The following is a 24,653-nucleotide window of genomic DNA, read 5'->3' as shown; positions in this document are numbered from 1 at the left end:
CAATGTAAATTGCAGAAATCATTCTGAAAGCAAAACAGACTTCAAAAATTCCCCTCATTGTTCTGATAAATCATATCTCTATAAAAATAGTAGGAATATTACCCTCCACTTGTTCCCATTAGATTTCTTCTCTTGCCGTGCTACCCAGATAAGTGGCAAATCATGTGCGGCCTCAACCAGAGACCTGTGCAAAGTATCTTTACATTTTCCCAATGAGAAACCAAGAGTCAAACATAAGCCTTGTTAGTCATGACCACCAAAGGCTGAGTTTACATCACATTTTTATCATCTGCAGAAAAAAAAAACAACAACTCACCTTCTTCCTGTCTGACGCTCTCCACTGTGATTGGATCGCGGCACACACAGCCAGGGAGAAGGAGACGCACATTGAGAAACAGGGCCGTCTCTTCCTCCCTGTACTGATGCTCAGTATTAGCATACTGAGTGGGAAAACTGGGGGGGGGGGGGGGGATATTTAAAAAAATCAGGCAGGCTGGCAGCATCAGTGGGGGGTACCCGTAAGTAAAGATATTGATCTCAATTAATACAAAACCATAAAAGGTCCTCTTCAACCAAAAACAGCATTTAATTTGCATCCGTTTAAGGCTACTTTCACACTTCCGTTACTGATCATACAACCATCTGCATCTGTTTGAACGGATCCGGTTGTATTATCTTTAACATTGCCAAAAAGGATCAGTCATTAACTCCACTGAAAGTCAATAGGGACAAATCCGTTTTCTATTGTGGCAGATTGTGCCAATGAAAATGGATCAGTTTTGCTCCGCATCCCCAAGACGAAAAGCAAAGTACAACATGTTGCGGTTTGCTCTCCGGTCTGGTAACGCAACTAAACGGAATGGAAAGCATTTTGGAGCATTCCCTTCTGTTCAGTTTTGTCCCCATTGACAATGAATGAAGCGTTTTTTTTTCCGGTATTGAGCCCCTACGACGGAACTCAGTACCGGAAAACTTTAACGCTAGTGTGAAAATACCCTTAGGCTACTTTCATATATGCGTTTTTCTTTACAGTTTTGAGATTCAGCAGAGGATCTCAAAACCGGAGGAAAATGTTTCAGTTCAATTTAATACAACCAGCTGCATCCGCTCCATAAGGATGCAGTTGTATTAAATCGAAAATGCACAAACTGGATCCAGCATTAACACCGTTGTAAGTCAATGGGCGCCAGATCCAGTTCCAGCACCATCACAGTTTCACAAACTAAACACAAAACCACTGTTTGCAGCAGTTTTGTGTCCAGTCACAGAACGCAACAAACCGGAACCGAATGCATTCTGTTCCAGTTTGTTCAGTTTTGTCCCCATTGACAATGAGAATAAAGCTGAAGTGTTTGCATCCCTTTTTTGAGAGTTTCTAAACTTGTAAATAACAGTAGTGGTCAAACAAAGATCTGAACTGTCTAAGCAGACTAAGATATTTTCTGTGAATTAATACAGAAGTAAAAATTGATGCTTTTGAACTATGGTGTTGGCAAAGACTTAAAGGGGTTGTCTCACCTCCTTATTTCCAGCCTCCCTCGCGGCTCTTGGGGCCTCATTTCCCTGCTTGCTGGAAGCGGAGCTGAAGGCACAGTGAGCAGGGCAGGGAGGATGCAACCCTGCCCCTTTTGCTTGTGCGTACGCGCACCCTGTAAATCCTATGAGCTTGTAGTAAAGCTTAGACGAGGTGGCAGGGCCGGGAGTGACTGCACATGCACAATAATTTGTGCGCGCTCTCTCCCGTGAAACCCGGCCACCAGATCAGCCGGCCGATAGGGTTTCTGTGCGCTTGCGCGGCCACTGCTGATAACATTACAGTGGTGGCCATGACCCCTAGAAAAGAGCATGGAATTTGGGGCACTATAAAGAGGAATAAGAGGTGACAGAGGCAAATCAGAAAGTGGCAAATAACAAGGGCAGGTGCACTCTGATCTTACTAAGCCCTTAAACTGGTGTTAAAATTGAGAGATTAGCCAACATGTCCTACATGTCCTAATCTCTCAATTTTAACACCAGTTTGAGGACTTAGTAAGATCGCAGAGTGCACCTGTCCTTGTTATTAGATTGTTATACTGTATCACATCCAAACAATTGCTATCTTGTGTAGGAGGTCACTTGTGGTCCGCTGCAGGCATCCTCGACTGTATGCATTTTCGCTGCGGATCGGCATTAGCAACGGGCCACAAGTGCAGGATTTGCTCCCCTGTATATATGTGCATAACTGCATATGGGTTTGAGCATTTCCTGCCTGTTGAACACCACGCTATTTCTGTAAATTGGAAAGTGGATCTATATTACAGAAACCATCCTAGAACTACAAGGAAGTGATTAAATGGTGATTACTGAGGTGAGACAACCCCTTTAAAAAATGAAAGCAAAAAGAAAATAATCCCTAACATAATAAAGTGAACGTTCCACGTTCAGGACAAATGACCAGACTGAAGACCCAATGAATTGAAAAGAAAAGAATAAATGTATGAAGAGGACGAGTTACAAGGCTGAATAGCTCCACAGCTGCCTTGGCAGATCCTGGGGTCTCTAGGAATCAACATCCCGTTGAGGGGTGTCACGTGACCACTGCATCCACCTGTCACCCATGCGGTACATCATTGGGTCACATACTGCATGAGTGACAGACCAACACTGGGGTCAGTGATTGGCTCCATCGGTCAAGTGACACCAGTCAACAGGATGTTGATTCCCAGAGACCTGGGTCCTGCCGAGGCAGCCGTGAAGCGATGCAGCCAGAATCCAGCAGCAGAGACCAGGTAAGTAAGAACCCTACTCCGGGTCCCGCCACTCTGAAGAGGTCAGTTAAAGTTTAGTCTTGTATAACCCATTTAAAAAGTGGAAGCTTATTTGACGGTATGTTAGACAGTTCTAGATTATGAGGCATTGTGCTGTGGGATAAAAATAATAAAATGTTTATATCGGTTTTTGTAAACCTTTCAGTATAAAATTTGCTGTGCTTCAAAAAATCGTTTCCTTCAACAGTCTTTTCCCATAAACGTTCCAATGCATAACGTATTTATTACATATATTTTACTCAGTAAACCCTACTGTGGAAAGACGTAAGTGGCACAGTTATAGGAGGTCACAAATCCAAAAGTGAACTGTCCTGAGATGATACTGCTGTAGCCCAAACTGCCTGGGAGGTCTATAAAAAATAGTGCACTACTACTAAAGGAACTGAGCACCCCCGTAATGGGAAGACTTACAGTACAGCTTTATGGCCAGGGACAATTTGGAAAACAGATGTCACCATTTACATAGGAGATGTATATGGCTTTTGCAGTTGTATCCCTGGCACAGGGAAACTGTTGGATATGATATAGTTTGTCCCAATTTTGCAACTTGGAATCCAACAACACCTTAATCTTTTCTTTCTTGATGACTCACAAGGTTAATTCATGGATACTAGATGTGCTGAGAGAATAGACATCATAACAGGACCAGTTTGGCAATGAGGAACGTTAAGGACAACTTATGCTAACAAATAAAATAAAATAAAATAAAATAAAAATTTGTGGCAGCTACATTGCATTGACTTCTGGTTAAAGGGTACCTAAACCTTCACACAAAGTAAGGAAGGTGCAGTGGACCTTCTCAAATCGATCTGCACATCCACTTGCATTGGCAGCATGTACAGATTCAAAGAAAGTATATAGGATCCATATTCTACACGCCTCAGAAACAGAGCAGAGCCAATGCACGTGGAAGGTGCATATCACTCTGAGAAGGGCGGCAGCACCTTCTGTGCTTTGCATGAAGGTTTAGGTACCCTTTAAGGTTTCTTTTTCATGTATCCCATTTACATAAATGTCTCTTATTTAAGCTAATTTACACTATCCTATTCCTTTGTGAGAGATGACTGATTTAGTCTACAAGCCTAGCAGCTCCTCTGTGGTCTGGCCGTACAGTCTGGCCATAGGCACTGTCGACTGACGGACTGAAAACACCATCCACATCAATCTTCTTCTCGTAGTGACACCAGTAAGCAATATAAGCATGTACTGGGATCCGTTTTCATTTTTATATATGGCATTGACAATTCATATACACGAGGCCCACAATTCCACAGGTGGATGAACATAGTACTCCTCGTGGTAAATGTTAGTCCAACATAAGAGGTTGGCGTTATGAATATTCTGACTTGTCACTCCACCTACTGACTTTACTGTCACATTGCTACTGGCTGCTTTCCCAGGAAAAATTTCACCAAAATCTCAATATACTTGTAGCTTATTCTACAGAACAAAGTTTACAGGGCAAACAAAAAACACTTTGTCTAGTATTCAACTGTTGGCTATGCTCTGTACACATCCGGCAGGCAGTATAACAGCCTCGCGATCCTTCTTTCGCATGACTACCTATTTTTGAATAAGTCTCTTCAGTCCTCCCTGCACCAGGGTGTCCAGACAATACATGAATGTGCAGTAGGACCACTGATTGACGTACAGTGTCCTGCAAGCCTTATGCGTGTGCTTGGCATATGTGATATTTGGCATCATTAAGACATAAGCTACAAGCCACCTAAATCATTTTTTTGCAATATACAATACAAGCACCGTCTCTGGATCAGTCTCCACGAGTTCTCTGGAAGCATGAGCCCATAGCAAAGTAACTGATAACGTTTAACAACCAAGGCAGAACATTAAGGTCTTTAGCGCATGCAGTAACATAAGGTGCATAAGTAGCATGCACGGTTCAGTTTATACATGGTACGTTCATGCCCAGGTCATAGATGAAGCCCTAGTCATGTCAGATGCCCTCAAGATAGAACCTCGTCCTCTCCTAATTCTTGCAGATTGTTGTCTCTTAGGCTTTCATCACTGCCTTGAATCCTGTTAAATAAGCAGGTTGAAAGGTTTATTATTCCACAAGGAAGAGTATAATAGTCATATTTATGTGGCTATGCATTGATACATATCGTAAGAAAAATAACGCAAGAATAAACGAAGCAACAAATGATACAAGAGCAGGAAAGAAGTGGCATGCCTGATCAGGGCACGAAGCAGCAATGTCAGCCTTAGTAGAAGAATGGTGGTCTTTTATAGGCACCTTGTGAACAGAGTTCAAATGCTACACACTGGACAGAAATCGAATTTAAAAGATTTCAAGGCTCAAAACAAATACATAAAAATGTAGCAGCTGCTTATGAGATAAAATAACAGATATAAGCAAACTTCCCTCTAAAAAACCCCTGCTGCTACAGTTTCATTAGCCCAGTGGATCTCTGTTGGTCACAGTAGATTTTATTTCAGCATGCACATGACCGCTGCGGAGATCACAGATGGTAAAGAGCGACTGGCAGGGCCCACAGGACTAGCAGCACTGGAGCCATAGGAGATTTAGGCCACATCAACACCTTGCGTACTATGTCAAGATTTGCCACACAACAAATCTGCAATGTAATACAGTACCAGCTAAGTAGATGAGATTTTAAAACAATTTTTAGTGCGGATTTTGATATCTGCAGCATGCGAGTTGTTTTTTGCCGATGTAATGCAAAGGGCAAAATCCACGGTAGAGCCACAACTAAATCCATGACAAAATCTACATGTAACACATGTGGTTTATGCTGCAGATTTGCAACAAAATCCGCAAGAAAAATATGCAGCAAATTAATTCCTGTGTGCATGTGGTTTTAAAGAGGTTATCCTAGTACTGGCGTAGTGAACATAGTGGGGCCCAAACACCTTTCATTCGTCCCTAATTCTAAATTCATAGAAATGTATATAGCGGTCCCTCTCTCTAGACAGTGGACAAGGAAATTGAAGGGGGTGTCATTCTATACCATAGTGCTGTTTATATCAAATCACTGGGTTTGTGTGTGAGAAACTATCTGCTATGAAAGGGGTAGCAAGAGCAATGTGCTCCTAGGAGATGCTGCCCTCCCACAGAAAGAGAAGAGACAAGAGATGAAGAAAAAAATTAAAACATGAAAAAAATACTGGAGAGCAGAGTTTTCTGTATTCTGATAGTTAAAATAATGGTATGTATTACTCCAAATATTTTTTAATAATTTGTTTTATTATTATTAGTTATTTCATTTCATAAGCAGCTGCCAAATTTTTATCTGAAAAAACCCTTTAAGGTAAACTATATCCCATTATCATGATTTGCTTGGGGTACTGGAGCTGAGAGCCACTGATCCAGAGTATACAGAACATGTTGTAGCCCTTAAGCTGAGCAGCTTAGGTCATGCAAGACTGTGTGAGCTGAAGAGCAGATTGTTAAGAAGGTTGAAAATTTATTTTCTGCTCTTGTTACCTTTCGTGGATATATTCCCTGACTTGTTTTTTCTAGAAGCGAAAAGAAATAAACTCATTATTTTTACACTTTAGCTAAGAAAAGATGCTATCCATTGGAGTCGACTGCTTAGTTGGCTTAGTCACACAGATAACTGAAATGCACGCTCATTAATGCTCTAGCAACCAAATTATCTGTGCATCTATTGTAGCAATAATTTAAAGGGATGGTTTACAAAAACTGAAACAAACGTTTAAAGGGAAACTCCATTAGTGAATGCTTTTTTAACCAAGCTATTTGCTATATAAGTCTTGAATGGGTTCAGACTTCTTCACAACTAAATTTGTGAGGGACAATGCTGGATTTTCATGGCACTGACCAGTCAGATTTACAGTATACTGTATCCAACATTGAAACAATCAGCAGTGTTATGTTAATAATCATATATCACAACTGTAAGATGTATGAAAACGTACGGCTGTAAATTTCCAGGAGAAGACATAGATCTTTCTTCTTTTCGGCTTCCTTCAAATGGATTTCCAAAGGAACGTTTCCGCAGCATAGTTTTTACCAATATCTATCAAAGAGAACAAATTGCATATTAATAGAAACAGCCATGGTTTCGGTTGGATCTCAGAAAAAGGCAGAAACGGGATGGACCCGAGTAATCAGTTAGGCTACCACTGCACATCAGCTGACATTTCATTAACTTTACGAAGATAATAAAGTTATGTTCCTGTTCTTCATTAATGAGAAACTGCAGTGTTCTGGCAGTTATGTAATGTCACGTTTCTCCTAAAGGTTGTAAATTGTACCCTCACTAATCAAATGATTGCCAATGGATTCTCTTCTAGAGGACTGGTTGTCTAGATAGGGCAGTGGCTATAAAACACTTAGAACGGGTATCATGTTGAACCTACCACTGTTGCCAAGCTGGGAATGTGCTTCACAGAATTTTCCACCTCTTCTTCGGTTACTTCAATCAGGGTGCAGTTTTCATCTTCACTAGGGAGAGGCTCAGCACCATTTTTAGTCACCCATGGATGTAGCTAAAATGAGGAATATGAAGGAATGCTCTCAGTATGTTCTTGATATAGAGCTTAGAAGAGTTGATGCTAATAACTAGACCCAATGGCCCCTCTTCCAGTAAAAACATGTACTGCGAGTGGCATGTGATGGATGGGGGGCCTTGGTACACATTCAGAATCAGGGCTTGGGAACAAATACATATTGAGCTTAGTATTCAGATTAAAGTGTGCTGAATTATGCAGCATGTCTCTGGGTTATTACCCTAGTAAAAGTCACATATGACTTGGATACCTTGTAAATACACTTTAATACTTTGAAAAAATTATTCACTACAACTCCATGTACCTTAATGGTTAGGGTTAATTTCAATTCTAAACAATTAATTTGTCACAAATAATAGATACGTTTCCAAATACAGCTCAAGATTAGTGCACCTTTATATCAGGAACCGAAATTCTAGACTCTGGGGTTTTATCCAACATTTTCAGAATAAGGTCTTTCAGGTCTTCTGACATTTCTGGCCTATGGGTACAATAGGACTTATTAACATTATATAGTCACTAACCTTTAACACAAATTTGCATAAGTCAATAGTAGAAACAACCACAAGAAACTTTGTAATGTGTTTCATCAGTGAGAAAGGTCTAGTTCCCCTGTTATCAGCTGTGATTCACTTTGAAAAAAAAAAAAAAACCTTTTTTTTTAGGGGGATCATTTTACACATGTCAATTCAAGTCTATGGAGAGGGGAGGGAGGAGGAGTGAGCATGAGCTGATGAGACAGGCACAGAGAAAGAGAGACTGCACAGCTACATAGGAATGTTATATCTCAGCAGCTTCGTTCACATGCATACAGGTCAGTACTTCTCTGTAATGTTCTCCATTACCATGGGGCTGCTTCTGAGGGACAGAGAGAGTTAGGAAGCAGATTCTCTTCCACTTTATGTGTGTGCAGTGTATAGCAGCTATTCTCCACTCATAATGTTTGTGAGAGCTGCAAACCAGAAATTCAAAAAGCACAAAGGGAAACAGCTAAAAATGCCAGACACAAATAATATAATGGCCAGAAATAGTGTTATTCCTCATGTACACACACTGTACTATTGATTCATGCAAAGTTCGTTAAAAGGTCAGTGATACTTTAAGAAATATATATATATGCAGATGATTGTGTTATACTGGCAGGTTGATAAATCTTATTTCATCAGTGGTATCAAACCAGTGTCACCAAACCTAAGAAGTACACAACAGACAAGAAACAGAACTTACTGGTCTGGAAACTCCAGAGCTTGGTTCTTTATTTTTCCATGAAGTGCCAAAATTCTCTCATCCATAAATGGACACTGAAAATGCAAATAATTAAGTTGAGCAAATTATTTCACCAAACAACATAGAATAATGCAGGTAATCATCTTGAAATACTGTAGCTGTCAGCTATATGCCGCTGCCTTTTCTCCAGGCTCTGCCATAAATATGCATGCTTATTTCAATGGGGATGAGAAGTATATATCTCTGACAGACACCTTTAACAGTGGCTACAAAGGATTCGACAGCCTGATCACACAAAAGCAAGATCATCAAATCTCCTGATGAACAGTTACTTAGGTTCACACATTTTTGCCAAATTGACTGATGTTAATTAGTGGTTACTATTTCTTTTCTTTGGCATTTCTGTGTACAGTCTAATTTGATTCCAGTTGTAATATTGTTCTCAATGGACAGTGTGATGTGTGTCTGTTTACAGTAATCATTAGGGTGTGGGCTGGGTGATCATAACCAAAATCACTATTTTGGCTCCATTCACACGTCCATTCACACTGATGGGAGGAACCCATATGGGCTTCTGATGGGAGGAACCCATATGGGCTTCTGATGGGAGGAACCCATATGGGCTTCTGATGGGAGGAACCCATATGGGCTTCTGATGGGAGGAACCCATATGGGCTTCTGATGTGATGAACTGATATGGGGTCTGATGTGATGAACTGCTATGAGGGTCTGATGTGAGGAACGGATATGGGGTCTGATGCGAGGAACTGATATGGGGGTCTGATGTGAGAATCTGATATGGGGGTCTGATGTGAAAATCTGATCTGCGGGTCTAATTTGAGCATTTAATATGGGGGTCTGATTTGAAGTCTGGTAAAAAATCTATTGTTATTTTCCTCCTCTAAAATCTGGGATGCGTCTTAATATCAGGTGAGTCTTATAAAGGGAAAAATACGGTACTTATTTGCTAATATAAATCTTCTATGAGAACCGTGTATTGTATTGTTACTGGCACTAGAATCAGATTTAACATACCTACTATTAATAATATGCTGTGAGGTTGGAGAAAGCAGAAATGGGAAGGGTGTGCTAATGTGTTATCTGGCTAGGTCAGGTGTCTGCAACCCACGGCTCCAGAGCCACATGCGGCTCTTTTGAACCTTTGCCGCGGCTCTGGCATGGGCGTAGGAAGCGGGGGTGAATGCGGGGGGGGGGACAGGTTTGATCAAATCCCCCCCAGGCCAGCGGCAGTGTGTGTGCGTGGGCAGGCACTGAGATGAGTACTTCCATTGTGGAAGCGAAGCGCTCATCTCCATAGTGATCTGTTTGTATCGCCGTCCTCAGGACAAAGATACAAACAGAAGGCTGCGGAGGAGCAGGGCAGGGAGGTGTGTCCCTTTCCTGTTCCTCTGATAGGCTGCCGGCACTACTAGGCCGGCAGCCTATCAGAGGCCGGCGTAGGCGGAGCGATGACGTCATCGCGCCGCCTGAGCCGTACAGCGCTGGAGTCGGGACACAGGTCGGAAGAGGCCTGCATCGCATCGCTCCAAAGAGGTAATAAGTGTTAATTTTTTATTTTTTTTTAACTGGCAGTCTGGTACATAATGGGGGGGGCCCTGGTATTATGCTGGCACATGATTTGGGGGGTCTGGTATTACTACTTGCACATGATTGGTGGGAAGGGGGGTCTGGTATTACTACTGGCACATGATTTGGGGGTGGTCTGGTATTACTACTGGAACATGATTGGGGGGGGGGGTCTGGTATTACTACTGGCACATGATTGGGGGGGTCTGGTATTACTACTGGCACATGATGGGGGGTCTGGTATTACTACTGGCACATGATTGGGGGGGTCTGGTATAGTGGCACATGATTGGGGGGGTCTGGTATTACTCTTGGCACATGATTGGGGGGGTCTGGTATTACTGGCACATGATTGGGGGGGTCTGGTATTACTGGCACATGATTTGGGGGGTCTGGTATTACTACTTGCACATGATTGGTGGGAAGGGGGGTCTGGTATTACTACTGGCACATGATTTGGGGGTGGTCTGGTATTACTACTGGAACATGATTGGTGGGAAGGGGGGTCTGGTATTACTACTGGCACATGATTTGGGGGTGGTCTGGTATTACTACTGGAACATGATTTGGGGGGGGGGGGTCTGGTATTACTACTGGCACATGATTGGGGGGGTCTGGTATTACTACTGGCACATGATGGGGGGTCTGGTATTACTACTGGCACATGATTGGGGGGGTCTGGTATAGTGGCACATGATTGGGGGGGTCTGGTATTACTATTGGCACATGATTGGGGGGGTCTGGTATTACTGGCACATGATTGGGGGGGTCTGGTATTACTGGCACATGATTGGGGGGGTCTGGTATTACTGGCACATGATTGGAGGGGGGTCTGGTATTATTGGCACATGATTGGAGGGGGGTCTTGTATTACCACTGGCACATGATTGGGGGGGTCTGGTATTACTACTGGCACATGATTGGGGGGGTCTGGTATTACTACTGGCACATGATGGGGGGGGTCTGGTATTACTACTGGCACATGATTGGGGGGGGGTCTGGTATTACTATTGCACATGATTGGGGGGGTCTGGTATTACTGGCACATGATTGGGGGGGTCTGGTATTTACTGGCACATGATTGAGGGGGGTCTGGTATTACTGGCACATGATTGGGGGGGTCTGGTATAGTGGCACATGATTGGGGGGGGGGGGTCTGGTATTACTATTGGCACATGATTGGGGGGTCTGGTATTTCTGGCACATGATTAGGGGGGTCTGGTATTACTGGCACATAATTGGGGGGGTCTGGTATTACTGGCACATAATTGGGGGGGTCTGGTATTACTGGCACATGATTGGAGGGGGGTCTGGTATTATTGGCACATGATTGGAGGGGGGTCTTGTATTACTACTGGCACATGATTGGGGGGGTCTGGTATTACTACTGGCACATGATTGGGGGGGGTCTGGTATTACTACTGGCACATGATGGGGGGGTCTGGTATTACTACTGGCACATGATTGGGGGGGGTCTGGTATAGTGGCACATGATTGGGGGGGTCTGGTATTACTATTGCACATGATTGGGGGGGTCTGGTATTACTATTGCACATGATTGGGGGGGTCTGGTATTACTGGCACATGATTGGGGGGGTCTGGTATTTACTGGCACATGATTGAGGGGGGTCTGGTATTACTGGCACATGATTGGATGCCATTGGATTAAAATATTTTAATTAGCTATTAATTTTCAAATATATATTTTACATTGTTAAGTGAAAAAGTCCTTTTTTTCTTCAGATTGACAGCTGACTGCACGATCCTGTATATAGCATTAAGGTAAGAAACAATATATGCAGTGTTATATTTGTTTTAAATGTCAATGGTAAGATGTTGATTGCATTTGCATGACTGAAACTATTAGGTGTGATTAAATTGCCTTAAAAGAGGTGTTAGAGCAGCATTGTAAGTGGCAGCCAATATATCTCGCCCCCTCCACCTCTACTCAAGCTTATTTTCTCCAGTTTAACATAAATAGCTTTGTTTGAACCAGTCCTCCACTGTGTCTAAGATGCAAACCTTACGGTCATCAAATAACTGTCCTTTGTCCAAAACATTTTCAAGAAAAAAAAATGATTACTACTGATATACCATGACCTGGATGAATGAGAACCTTTACAGACTTAACGTCTGTCTGTTTTTGTAATATGCATATACAGTATATAGAAATATACATAAACAGGAAAATAAAAGAATGCTGTAGATAAATACCTGACCAGATACAAAGCAGTACAAGGTGACTCCCATAGCCCAAACATCCAGAGCCTGCAGAAAAAGGGAACCAAACAAGTATTCAGGTATTAGTGCTGTTCACCTGCCACACACCCAAATATCGCAGGATTCGGTATCCATGGCAACTTTACTGAACACTTCGTACTCCGCACATGAAAAATATGTGCAGGTATCAGGCAACCTGGGTTTCTAATATTTGAAAGTGTTTAAACATGCATATATTATGCACTCAGTTGACACTTTGGTAGACAGACCTGTACACAGAAACTTAACCCTTTCGCTGCCAAGGTTGTTCTGAATGCAATGCGTCATTACTTTAAATTTTTGCAGCTACAAGGTAAAGGTCACATCTTACATCTTGGCATCATATTAATGCCCATCAATCTTTGCTTTTGAATAATCCCAGGAACACAGCTAGGAGCAATATTCAGGGAGCAGCACTCGTATAAAGTTGGAAAGCAGATGAAAAGTTGTACTGCCTGGTTCTTTGTCTGTGTAGGAATGGCGGGTTTAAAGGGGATGAGTTATCAAAAAATTACCTATTGTTTAAATCACATTTTTATGTTTTACATATTTTTAAAGAATTTGTGATGTTATTGTTATTTAGAATTTTCCATGTCAATATCTATATGTAAAAAAAAACCATAAAATCCTGCAGTTCACACACTGGCCACTAAGCCTAATTATAAGTGTAACCTCTTGGTCTGTACAGATCACTTTACTACAGTTATCAACTTATCTTTCATTCTAATCCTGCCTGTAATGATATCATCTCTGTGTATAGATAAGACAGGATCCATCATTCACAACAGATAATTGTCAAAGTTTACCTATTCTTTCCTTGTACAATGACTTCTGCACAGGTCACAGAGCAGGCCTAGAAAACTCTCCCATAGAAGTCAATAAGGTCCCCTCCGGTCCATTGTGTCTATGGCCCATGGGGCTGCCTTGTAAATGCTGTTAAGAACAGGTCAGGCAAGATGGCAGCCCCATAATCATGTCCAAGGAATACATACGTGAACTTTTGCTAACCAAACACAGAGGATATTATAGGGGACATCTCACCATTTATTTTTTTACAAAAAAGAAAAGAGCAAACTTCCACTCTAACCAGGGGGATTGGGGTAGGTTGGGCTTTGAGTGATAGCATGAGCATAAGTTCATGTCTCACCCACAGGAGTCTGGATCTCTCATCCTGTCCTCACTTGCAGGTCCACTCTATCGGCCACTTCCCTACACAGACAGAACCAGGAAGATAAACTGTTTATCCCCCTTTTTTTTTTTTTTTTAAAAGATGGAAATCTACAATCTTCCAATTCAATATCAAAAGCAGTATAATACAATACAACATAATCTCATCTCATGCTAAGTCTCCCTCTTATTTTTTACCCTCCCACCCGTCCCCCCAACCCCCTTTTTCCGCGGAGCTACCGTCATCACACCTAGTGTAATCATTTCCAATTACCCCATATCCGCAGCCAGGCTACTTTCTTTCCCGCTGTTTGGGCAAGACTGTGTTCATACTGCTTTACCCTATTCATACCCTCTATCCATTCCTGAAAATTGGGATATTTCATGGAGCCCCAATATTTAACTATTGTTATTTTGGCCAGGGCGATGCCCTGAAGCCAAAGTAGTTGCTCAGTTTTATTTTTATCTGTCTCTGGGAAAGTACCCAGAATCGCACAGTCAATACATGCTTCATATTTCATAGGGAAGCTATTCTGCAGTTTCCGAAATATTTTGATCCAGTAATCTTTTATCCCCGGGCAGTCCTACAACAGGTGTTTGTAATCTCCTCTGTCTTTGTTACATTCATAACAGTTCTGTTCTCGGTCTTTATAGATAGTATGCAATAATACTTTTAATATTTCTATAAACAATGTTCCACGAAATGGGTTCCACATTGTGCAGGTCTTTTTCCCATTTAGCCTAACCTCTAAATGTGATCGATTTCGTGTATTAATATTTTAACTTTGCATAGATGTGCGATATAGCGGAAGTGTTTAACCGCCTCTGGACCGCCTAACGCAGATCTGCGGTCCGGAGGCGGCAGCTCTGCGCTCAACGACGCATATACGCGTCATCTCGCGAGAGCCGTGATTTCCTGTGAACGCACACAGGCGCGCGCGTTCACAGGAACGGAAGGTAAGAGACAGGATCTCCAGCCTGCCAGCGGCGATCGCTCGCTGGCAGGCTGGAGATGCGATTTTTTTAACCCCCAACAGGTATATTGGACGCTGTTTTGATAACAGCGTCTAATATTCCTGCTACCTGGTCCTCTGGTGGTCCCTTTTGCTTGGATCGACCACCAGAGGACACAGGTAGCTCAGTAAAGTACCACAAAACACCACTACAATACACTACACCCCCCCCCTGTCACTTATTAACCCCTTATGAACCCATGATCACCCCATATAGACTCCCTGATCACCCCCCTGTCATTGATCACCCCCCTGTAAGGCTCAATTCAGACGTCCGTATGATTTTTATGGATTCACGGATACATGGATCGGATCCGCAAAACACATACGGACGTCTGAATGGAGCCCTACAGGGGGGTGATCAATGACAGGCGGGTGATCACCCATATAGATTCCCTGATCACCCTCCTGTCATTGATCACCCCCCTGTAAGGCTCCATTCAGACGTCCGTATGATTTTTACGGATCCACGGCTACATGGATCGGATGCGCAAAACACATACGGACGTCTGAATAGAGCCTTACAGGGGGGTGATCAATGACAGGCGGGTGATCACCCATATAGATTCCCTGATATTCCACTAACTTGTGTCAAAAAATAAAATCTCACATGAACTCACCATACCCCTCACAGAATCCAAATGCGTAATTTTTTTTAGACATTTATATTCCAGACTTCTTCTCGCGCTTTCGGGCCCCTAAAATGCCAGGGCAGTATAAATACCCCACATGTGACCCCATTTTGGAAAGAAGACACCCCAAGGTATTCAATGAGGGGCATGGCGAGTTCATAAGTTCATGGAAAAAAAATTTTGGGCACAAGTTAGCGGAAATTGATTTTTTTTTTGTATTTTCTCACAAAGTCTCCCTTTCCGCTAACTTGGGACAAAAATGTCAATCTTTCATGGACTCAATATGCCCCTCACGGAATACCTTGGGGTGTCTTCTTTCCGAAATGGGGTCACATGTGGGGTATTTATACTGCCCTGGCATTTTAGGGGCCCGAAAGCGTGAGAAGAAGTCTGGGATCCAAATGTCTAAAAATGCCCTCCTAAAAGGAATTTGGGCCCCTTTGCCCACCTAGGCTGCAAAAAAGTGTCACACATGTGGTATCGCCTTACTCAGGAGAAGTTGGGCAATGTGTTTTGGGGTGTCATTTTACATATACCCATGCTGAGTGAGATAAATATCTTGGTCAAATGCCAACTTTGTATAAAAAAATGGGAAAAGTTGTCTTTTGCCAAGATATTTCTCTCACCCAGCATTGGTATATGTAAAATGACACCCCAAAACACATTCCCCAACTTCTCCTGAGTACGGCGATACCACATGTGTGACACTTTTTTGCAGCCTAGGTGGGCAAAGGGGCACACATTCCAAAGAGCACCTTTAGGATTTCACAGGTCATTTTTTACACATTTTGATTTCAAACTACTTACCACACATTAGGGCCCCTAGAATGCCAGAACAGTATAACTACCCCACAAGTGACCCCATTTTGGAAAGAAGACACCCCAAGGTATTTTGTGATGGGCATAGTGAGTTCATGGAAGTTTTTATTTTTTGTCACAAGTTAGTGGAATATGAGACTTTGTAAGAAAAAATAAAAATAAAAAAAAAAAAGAAAAAAAAAATCATCATTTTCCGCTAACTTGTGACAAAAAATAAAAAGTTCTATGAACTCACTATGCCCATCAGTAAATACCTTAGGGTGTCTACTTTCTGAAATGGGGTCATTTGTGGGGTGTTTGTACTGTCTGGGCATTGTAGAACCTCAGGAAACATGACAGGTGCTCAGAAAGTCAGAGCTGCTTAAAAAAGCGGAAATTCAAATTTTTGTACCATAGTTTGTAAACGCTATAACTTTTACCCAAACCATTTTTTTTTTTTTACCCAAACATTTTTTTTTTTATCAAAGACATGTAGAACAATAAATTTAGCGAAAAATGTATATATGGATGTCGTTTTTTTTTGCAAAATTTTACAACTGAAAGTGAAAAATGAATTTTTTTTGCAAAAAAATCGTTAAATTTCGATTAATAACAAAAAAAAGTAAAAATGTCAGCAGCAATGAAATACCACCAAATGAAAGCTCTATTAGTGAGAAGAAAAGGAGGTAAAATTCATTTGGGTGGTAAGTTGCATGACCGAGCAATACACGGTGAAAGTAGTGTGGTGCAGAAGTGTAAAAAGTGGCCTGGTCATTAAGGGTGTTTCAGCTAGGGGGGTTGAAGTGGTTAATGTCATGTCGTGACAGAAATCTAGAAAAGTGTTCCGTACAATATTTAAATAGTTCTTGTTTTCCGTGTAGTGTATGGCATGTCGTAGCTGTTCATATCGGAATTTATCAATAAATCCTAATGTAGTGTCAGGAAGGATTTAGTTTAAAGGCTTAATCTGTCCTTTATAAAAAACTTGTGCAATTAAGTGAATCCCATGTTTTTCCCAGTTGCCTAACTTGTGGTAAGTGTGCATTCCCCACAGGGGGGTGTACTGAACCGCTTGGGATACTCCAACCATAAGTCTAACTTGTTGCCAAATATACCCAAGCATTCTACTAAACGGGTTTGTTGTTGTTGTTTTCTTCTTAATGGGGCCAGTTTCGAGAATGTAGAAAAGATCCTCCCAAGGTCTACAGTGCTCCCCAAAAATAAGCCGTATACATTTATTCTTTCGATTCCTCACGCACCATCTCAATTGTGCAGCCACATAATATCCTTTTAGTATTGCAACCCTCACCTACCACAAGATACTGTGGTGTGGTGACTTTAATTTTGTACCTAACTCTGTACTCGACCGATCCACCCCCCCGGCCCAATCGCGCCCTTTATCCCATAATGTTAAAATTAAACATGTGATGGAATCCCTGTCCTTGGCGGATACCTGGAGGGAGCACAATGGCCCCCAAAGGGGATATACCTATTATTCTCCTTCTCATCAACTTTACACCCGGATTGATTTAATCCTAGCTTCCTCCTCTTCTCCCCTCGCTAGCCTACTCCAGACATGTTGTGTCCTCATTGTCGGACCATGACATGGTCATAGCTTATTTCGCATTAGCCAATAACTCCAGTACTCCTTTTGCCTGGCGCCTGAATGAGTCATTGCTGACCCGTCCGGCTGAGTTTAATGCGTTATTAGACGAACTTAAACAGTTCTTTTTGTTGAATGACAAGGCCTTCATGCAGGGCAAGCTCATTCAGGTGGCATCGAGACTTAAAAAGGACAGGTCTTCAGCTCAGGTTACCCTAGAGTCTAAATTGGCTAAACTAGTGAGAGCTCATCAGCAAACCCCAACCCTATACCTACTGAAGGAAATAAAAGACACTAAGTCACAACTGAATGTCCTACTTTCAAACAATACAGAAAAGGCACTCCGCTGGACCTCCTCCTACTATTACAAATATGCCAACAAACCAGATAAGATGTTAGCTCGCCAACTTAAGGCCACACAGAGAATAAATCAAGTTTACCAAATCCGTACACAGACTGGTAGAACCACCACTCACCCAGACATCATATATGACACCTTCCAATCCTTCTACAAGCAACTATACTCAGAACAAAATGGTGACTCTAGCATCAGGGCGGATGACTTCCTTTCCTCCATTCCCCTCCCTAGGGTCTCTTCTGCTGCGCTAGTAGAACTTAATAGGCCCATCACGGCGGAAGAAGTGACCTATTCAATCAAAGCCCTGAAACTGGGAAAAGCCCCAGGCCCGGATGGCAATACAGCACTTTATTTTAAAAAATTTGCGGACCAATTAATCCCTTTCATTACTAAATACTGTAACCATTTGTTGCAAGGCTCCACACCCCCAACCGAGTTCTTAGCGGCCAAAATTACAGTGATCCCCAAACCACACAAAGATCCTCTCCTCCCCTCCAACTATAGACCCATCTCACTCTTGAACATAGATAATAAGTTGTTCACTTCCATCCTGGCGCGTAGACTTAATGGAATTCTCCCTGGTATGATACACAAGGATCAGGTTGGCTTCATTCCCAGCAGGGAAGCTCCAGATAATATAAGGAAGGTCTCTATAATATATTAAATATAACTATCTCCCCATGTTTACTCGGATACGGAAGGACCTGCAGTCGTGGGAATCCCTCCCAGTGTCCTGGGTGGGTAAGATACATATATTACGAATGGTGGTCCTCCCTCGGCTACTATATCTATTTCGCACCCTTCCAATCCCAGTCCCAGCGTCTGATCTGAGGGCTCTCCAGGCGGATATCCATAAGTTTATTTGGGCCCATAAACAAGCTCGTATTTCTAAGCTTGTTATGTGTCGCCATAAGGCTCAGGGTGGCCTTTGAGTACCAGATTTAGCTCACTACTACAAGGCAGCCAGATTAGCGCAACTGTTCCTGACACATCTCTCCGCACAAGCTCAACCTATATGGGTTACCCATAAACAGTCGCTGTTTAGCCCGTTGTCCTGGAGAGCCCTTATATGGACCACAACCCCACTACCCTCTTCTCTCCGTTCCAAATCCCAGCTCTCCTACTATGCCTTGCTCCTATGGAGATCCATTAGGTTCAAACGCTCTCTCCAATCCAAACCGTCCCCCTTGGAATACCTTTTGGGCAACCCTGCCTTTCCTCCTGGGCTTCAATCTAGGGTCTTTTCATGGTGGGTTGAAAAAAAATTGTGCTCCCTCCGGGATTTCCTTGTGCGGGGTAAAATTCTAACTATGCCTGCTTTTCTTGAGAAATTCACCCCCCCAGCTTGTGAGCAATTCAATGTCCGGAGAGTATTCTCCTTCCTCCACTCCCTAAAGAATGGTTCCCACAAAATTGATTATACGCCTTTTGAAAGGCTAATGTCCTTCTCTCTATATAAACAGGGTCTACTGTCCCGGATATATTCTATCCTCACTGCGCCCCCAGAGGACTCCAAGCGCCGCTATATGTTAGAATGGGAGGCTGATCTGTTAGAAGAATCCAGTGTATCTAGATGGCACCAGCGCTCCCAGACATTGTCTAAAGGGTCATGGCAAACTACTCTGGCGGAGACTTCTATTAAGATACTCCACCGGACATATCTAGTGCCGGCCAAATTACATCACTTCTACCCAGAGGTCCCCTCTACTTGCTTTCGGGGGTGTGATGAGGAGGGCACGATGCTCCATACCTGGTGGACATGTCCCATAGCTTCCAGGTTGTGGGGTCGCATTTGTGACTTGCTATCAGCCTTGCTGGGGCGCGCCCTCCTCCCCACACCCTCGGTCTTTCTACTTGGCGACAAGCCACCTAAATTAACAAACGCTAAATTCAAATTGGCCCAGTTTATCCTGCTTGCAGCTAGGATCCACATTGCCTCTCAGTGGCGTTCCTTATCACTGAGCTATCAAGCAGTGATTGATAGAGTCAACAAGATCTACCAATTTGAAAGGCTATCGGCTATCCGCTCGGATACATTTGCTTTGTTTGAGGGAGTCTGGGAGCCCTGGTCGTCCTCCCCCCACTCTACTGACCTTTCCCTCTACCATGAACTCTGATAGTAACATTCCAGATGTATTGTACCCTGAGAGATGGATGTGAGTTTTGGCCCTCTATTTACTGATCGCCACCTGATACCTAACCTATGTGCCCTGAAGCGGTATGTCTATATGATACTTCTCTTATTTTTGCTTAATTTTTTGTATGTCTTTCTGTTCTTTATATTATTTGGAATGTCTAATTGACTGGACACCACGTCCTTTATTTTATGCACAATGTACTGTGTACCTTATTATTGTGAAAACTTTAATAAATACTATTGAAACATAATATCCTTTCAGGAAAAGGACAGAGATTCCACCCTCTTCTTTATACAAGTATTGTATTTTAATTCTAACTCGTTTGCGCCCCATATTAATTCATTGAAAAGGGTCTCTAGCTTATTAAAAAACATATCTTCTATTGTTATTGGGCTTGCATTACGTACAGTATAATAGCATTGGTAATAATGTAATTTTTATAAGGGCTATACGGTTAATTTGTGACAGGGGAAGTTTTAACCATGTTCTAATTTTTTCCTTAACTTTATCTATTATTGGGAGTATATTCAGCTTCGTATAATATTCAATTTGGTCCCTATAAGGATGCCCAGATATAATAAAGAGTCTGATGGAGTCAATATGCTAACCCGGAAATTGTAACCCAGTGGAACTGGGCGTCTTAATGGGAGAAATTTTGATTTTTCCCAGTTAATCTCATATCCAGATAAACATCCAAATTCATCCACGCTTTCCATAACCCTGGGAAAGTTCATATACCCTCTCCCCAAAAAGAGTAGAGTATTGTCCGCATATAGACTTATTTTGTCAACTTCTCCCTCGCACCCAAAGCCCTGTATTTCCTCATCTGCTCTAATTTTACATGCCATTGGCTCCAGGAACAACGAAAAGAGCAAGGGAGAGAGGGGGCATCCCTGACGCGTTCCTCGGGTCAGGGAAAAGGGGGCGGAATATTCCCCATTAACTCGGACTCTGGATACCGGGTTTTGATACAGAATGCAAACCCATCTGGAGAAATATTCACCTATCTTCACCCATGACATCACTCTCCAGAGGAAGGGCCACTCCACCCTGTCGAAAGCCTTAGCCGCGTCCAACATTTGGGGAAGGATAATTCCCTCATGTTTTCGGTATACTTTAAATGGGAAACCGTCCAACCCTGGGGACGTATTGCCCTTGATGGATTTCGGCGTGGTTTGTAACTCGGTCAATTGGATCGGTCTATTCAGCCAATCAATGTCTTGTTTGTCAAATCCGGAATATTAATGTTGTCTAGGTATTGATCTATTTTTCCTCCCTGATCTATGGGCCCAGCCTGGTATAGCATGGAAAAATATCGAGTGAATTCCCCTAGGATATCATCAGGGTCTTGTAAAAGGTTTCCTGCCTCTGTCCTAATTCCCATGATATTATTACTCCCCCTTAGATTTTTTACTATTGTGGATAACAATCTACTTTGTTTGCCGGATTCACTAAAGGTCCGTAGCCCCGCGAAAAACATTTTATTCTGTGCTTTTTTATATAGATATTGTTTATATTCATCTCACACTTTTTTTAATTGAAGTTGTTTTTCTGGGGTGTTTACCTGAGTGATCTCATTCATTATCTGATTGAGCGTACCTTCTATTTCTTTTTGAGTTTGAACAAAGACATTTTTCTGTTTCCTAATTAGGTGTGAATATAAACCTCGAAGGTAAGCCTTGAGCGAATCCCAAACCATGTGGATGTGTGTTGAGTTAATATTGTCACTCCAGAAGAACTTTATTTCTTCATTAATCTTATCCACATCCCTTATTAATGTCATCCAGTGGGGGTTAAGTTTAAAAATTCTATTTTTGTTTGGTTTATTATGGCTATCCAATATTACCGTAACCGGGGAGTGGTCGGAAATACCGTGACTTTCATAATTCATTTTTTTAACCCTGTTGATGAGCCCGGGGCTGGCGAGGGCCAGATCAACTCGAGACATGGACCTATATGTATTACTAAAGCAAGAAAATACTTGCTTATTTCCATAGAGAGATCGCCATATATCGACCAATGCCATTTCTTTACACATTCTGAATAGTAAAGTACTTGAGCTGGAAATTTGTTCATAGTTAGTTATGATGGATATCCTATCTATTTTAATGTCCATGACAGAGTTGAAATCGCCCACCACCAGCACCAGGCATAATCTACAGTGCCTGAAAGTTTGTGAGCCCTATAGAATTTTCTATATTTCTAAACGTAGATAAAGATAACCAAGTCAAACAATTAGACTTGGTAATTTATCTATTGAAGAAAATGATTCAATGTCACTTGTCTAAGTGTCAAAAGTATGAGAACCTTTTCTTTCTGGTGTGACCCCTTGTGCAGCAAAAACATTTCTATTGGATTGAGGTCAGGACTTTGACTTGGCCATTCCAACACTTTAATGTATCCTTCTTTAATATTTTTTTGGTAGAACAAATTGTATGCTCAGGATCGTGGTCTTGCCGCATGAAACACATTCTGTTGAGATGGACAGATAAGGTGACATTTTCCTTTATAATCTGCTGGTATAGTTCAGAATTCATTGTTCCATCAATGATAGCATGCTGTCCCAAATGCAGAAAAACAGGCTAAGCTATGATACTACCACCACCACTACCGTGTTTCTATGCTGGAATGCAGAGTTTTCTTCAGATAAAAAACAAACAAAAAAAACACTTCTTATCTATCCACAAAACATTGTTCCAGTAGCCTTCTGCCTTGTCAAAACTTCAGATGGGCAGCAATGTCCTTTTGGAGAGCAGTGGCTTTCTCCTTCCAAGCCTGTCATGCACAACATTGTTAGTCAGGGTCCTCCTGATGATGAACATTAAAGGGATTTCTGTCATCAGATTTGAGGCCTATAACCTAAACATATGGCCAGGTCACTACTAATGCCCTGAATCCGAAACTGACTTTATTAAATGCGCCTGTGGCTCTATTATCATATAAAACAAGTTTATATAACCTGTCACTAACGTACCAAATGTGTCCAAGGGGACGTCTCATCATGCAGGGTGCCCGGCTGCAGCCATCTCCTTTTGGTGCCCAGCGCCGCCTTCCGACTAGAAATCGCCGCCCCTCCCTTTCAATAGAGCCGCCTACCACACATCATCGCCGCCTCTCTAACGCCAGCGCCTGCCTCCGAAATCATCCGTTCTCCTCAGCCAGATCCGGTGCATGCGCATTAGGTATAACCTGATGCGCCCGTGCGGACTCCTGGCAGCGGCCTCGTTAAGCGAAGTGCGCATGTGTCGGATGGCGCACTTCGCTCAAATCTGCTTTGACCGCCCTATTGCAGCGATTTCAGAGGCGGCGCTGAGGTTAGAGAGGCAGCGATGACGTGAGGTAGGCGGCTCTATTGAAAGGGAGGGCGGCGATTTCTAATCGGAAGGCGGCGCTGGGCACCAAAAGGAGATGGCTGCAGCCGGGCACCCTGCATGATGAGACGTCCCCTTGGACACATTTGGTACGTGAGTGACAGGTTATATAAACTTGTTTTATATGATAATAGAGCCACAGGCAGCATTTAATAAAGTCAGTTTCGGATTCAGGGCATTAGTAGTGACCTGGCCATATGTTTAGGTTATAGGCCTCAAATCTGATGACAGAATCCCTTTAACATTAGCGAATGTTAGAAAGGCCTTTAGTTGCTTAGAGTTTCCCTAGAGTCTCTTGTGACCTTGCGGACTATTACATGCCTTGCTCTTGGCGTGATCTTTGCTGGTCAACCAATGCTGGGGAGGGTAATAATGGTCTTGAATTTCCTCCATTTGTACACAATCATCTGACTGTGGATTAGTGGAGTACAAAATGTTTTCCCACTCACACCTGATTGCCATCCCATTGAATGAAAACACCCAACCTTAATTTCACCTTCATGTTATCTGTTAATCCTACTTTTGCCACTCAGACACGATATTGGATCATTTTCCATAATAAATAAATGACCAAGTCTAACACTTTTCAGGAGCGGTCTAAAATTCTGATATAACTATAGGACACATTTGTGCAAGAATATAGAAGATTCTGAAGAGTTCACACACTTTTAAGCACCACTGTAATTTATCTATGCTGCACAATATTATAGTTTTAGGTTTTAAATTTACCTTTCCTGAAAATATTCTGTGTGTTTCAGAGAGGGTCTCAGGAGCCATGAATGCTGGCGTACCCACTGTGTTAGACAAAAAAGCATCTGTTCCTTCAAACTGGTTACTGACTCCAAAGTCCGCAATCTTAATGTGACCATCTTCACCCACCAAGAGATTGGACGGTTTGACATCGCGATGTATGATTTTCTGATAGTGTACTGAAATATAAAAATAAATCACATTTTATCCAACATACACAACTTTCATTTCACGTTCTGGTGCAACACTGGTCATCATTTGACCTTTCACACGACCAACTTATTTCATATGGGCATATAACATTTCTGACCAGAACTTTGTCATAGGGATAAAGTGGTTCATTGGAAAATCTAACATTAATAAGTACTACATAACGGTGTACATATATCTTACTTATCATTTGAAGTCTGGAAAGAATTGACAACATG

The 24,653-nt window shown here is 42.3% G+C and overlaps 1 protein-coding gene across 5 annotated transcripts in view; it reads right to left on the bottom strand.

Moving 5' to 3' along the window:
• Positions 1 to 3,025: 3,025 nt before the first annotated feature.
• Positions 3,026 to 24,653, bottom strand: part of CAMKK2 (calcium/calmodulin dependent protein kinase kinase 2) — a 102,099-nt gene continuing 80,471 nt past the window's right edge. For 4 of the 5 annotated variants that reach the window (XM_044275751.1, XM_044275753.1, XM_044275752.1 and 1 more), the window contains exons 10-16: positions 24,205 to 24,404; positions 12,351 to 12,404; positions 8,550 to 8,623; positions 7,716 to 7,803; positions 7,173 to 7,301; positions 6,729 to 6,829; positions 3,026 to 4,844 (exon numbers count right to left, since the gene is read on the bottom strand). In XM_044275751.1, coding sequence (XP_044131686.1) covers positions 4,772 to 4,844; positions 6,729 to 6,829; positions 7,173 to 7,301; positions 7,716 to 7,803; positions 8,550 to 8,623; positions 12,351 to 12,404; positions 24,205 to 24,404 — 719 coding nt within the window. In that variant the 3' untranslated portion in view covers positions 3,026 to 4,771. Of the gene's footprint in view, positions 4,845 to 6,273; positions 6,306 to 6,728; positions 6,830 to 7,172; positions 7,302 to 7,715; positions 7,804 to 8,549; positions 8,624 to 12,350; positions 12,405 to 24,204; positions 24,405 to 24,653 lie in introns of all 5 variants that reach the window. The other variant, XM_044275754.1, reaches the window with a different exon arrangement.

This window comes from Bufo gargarizans, chromosome 1 (assembly GCF_014858855.1).
Source record: "Bufo gargarizans isolate SCDJY-AF-19 chromosome 1, ASM1485885v1, whole genome shotgun sequence".
Lineage (NCBI taxonomy): Eukaryota > Metazoa > Chordata > Amphibia > Anura > Bufonidae > Bufo > Bufo gargarizans.
The sequence above is the reverse complement of the archived record's forward strand: the minus strand, read 5'-3'. Positions and strand labels throughout refer to the sequence as shown.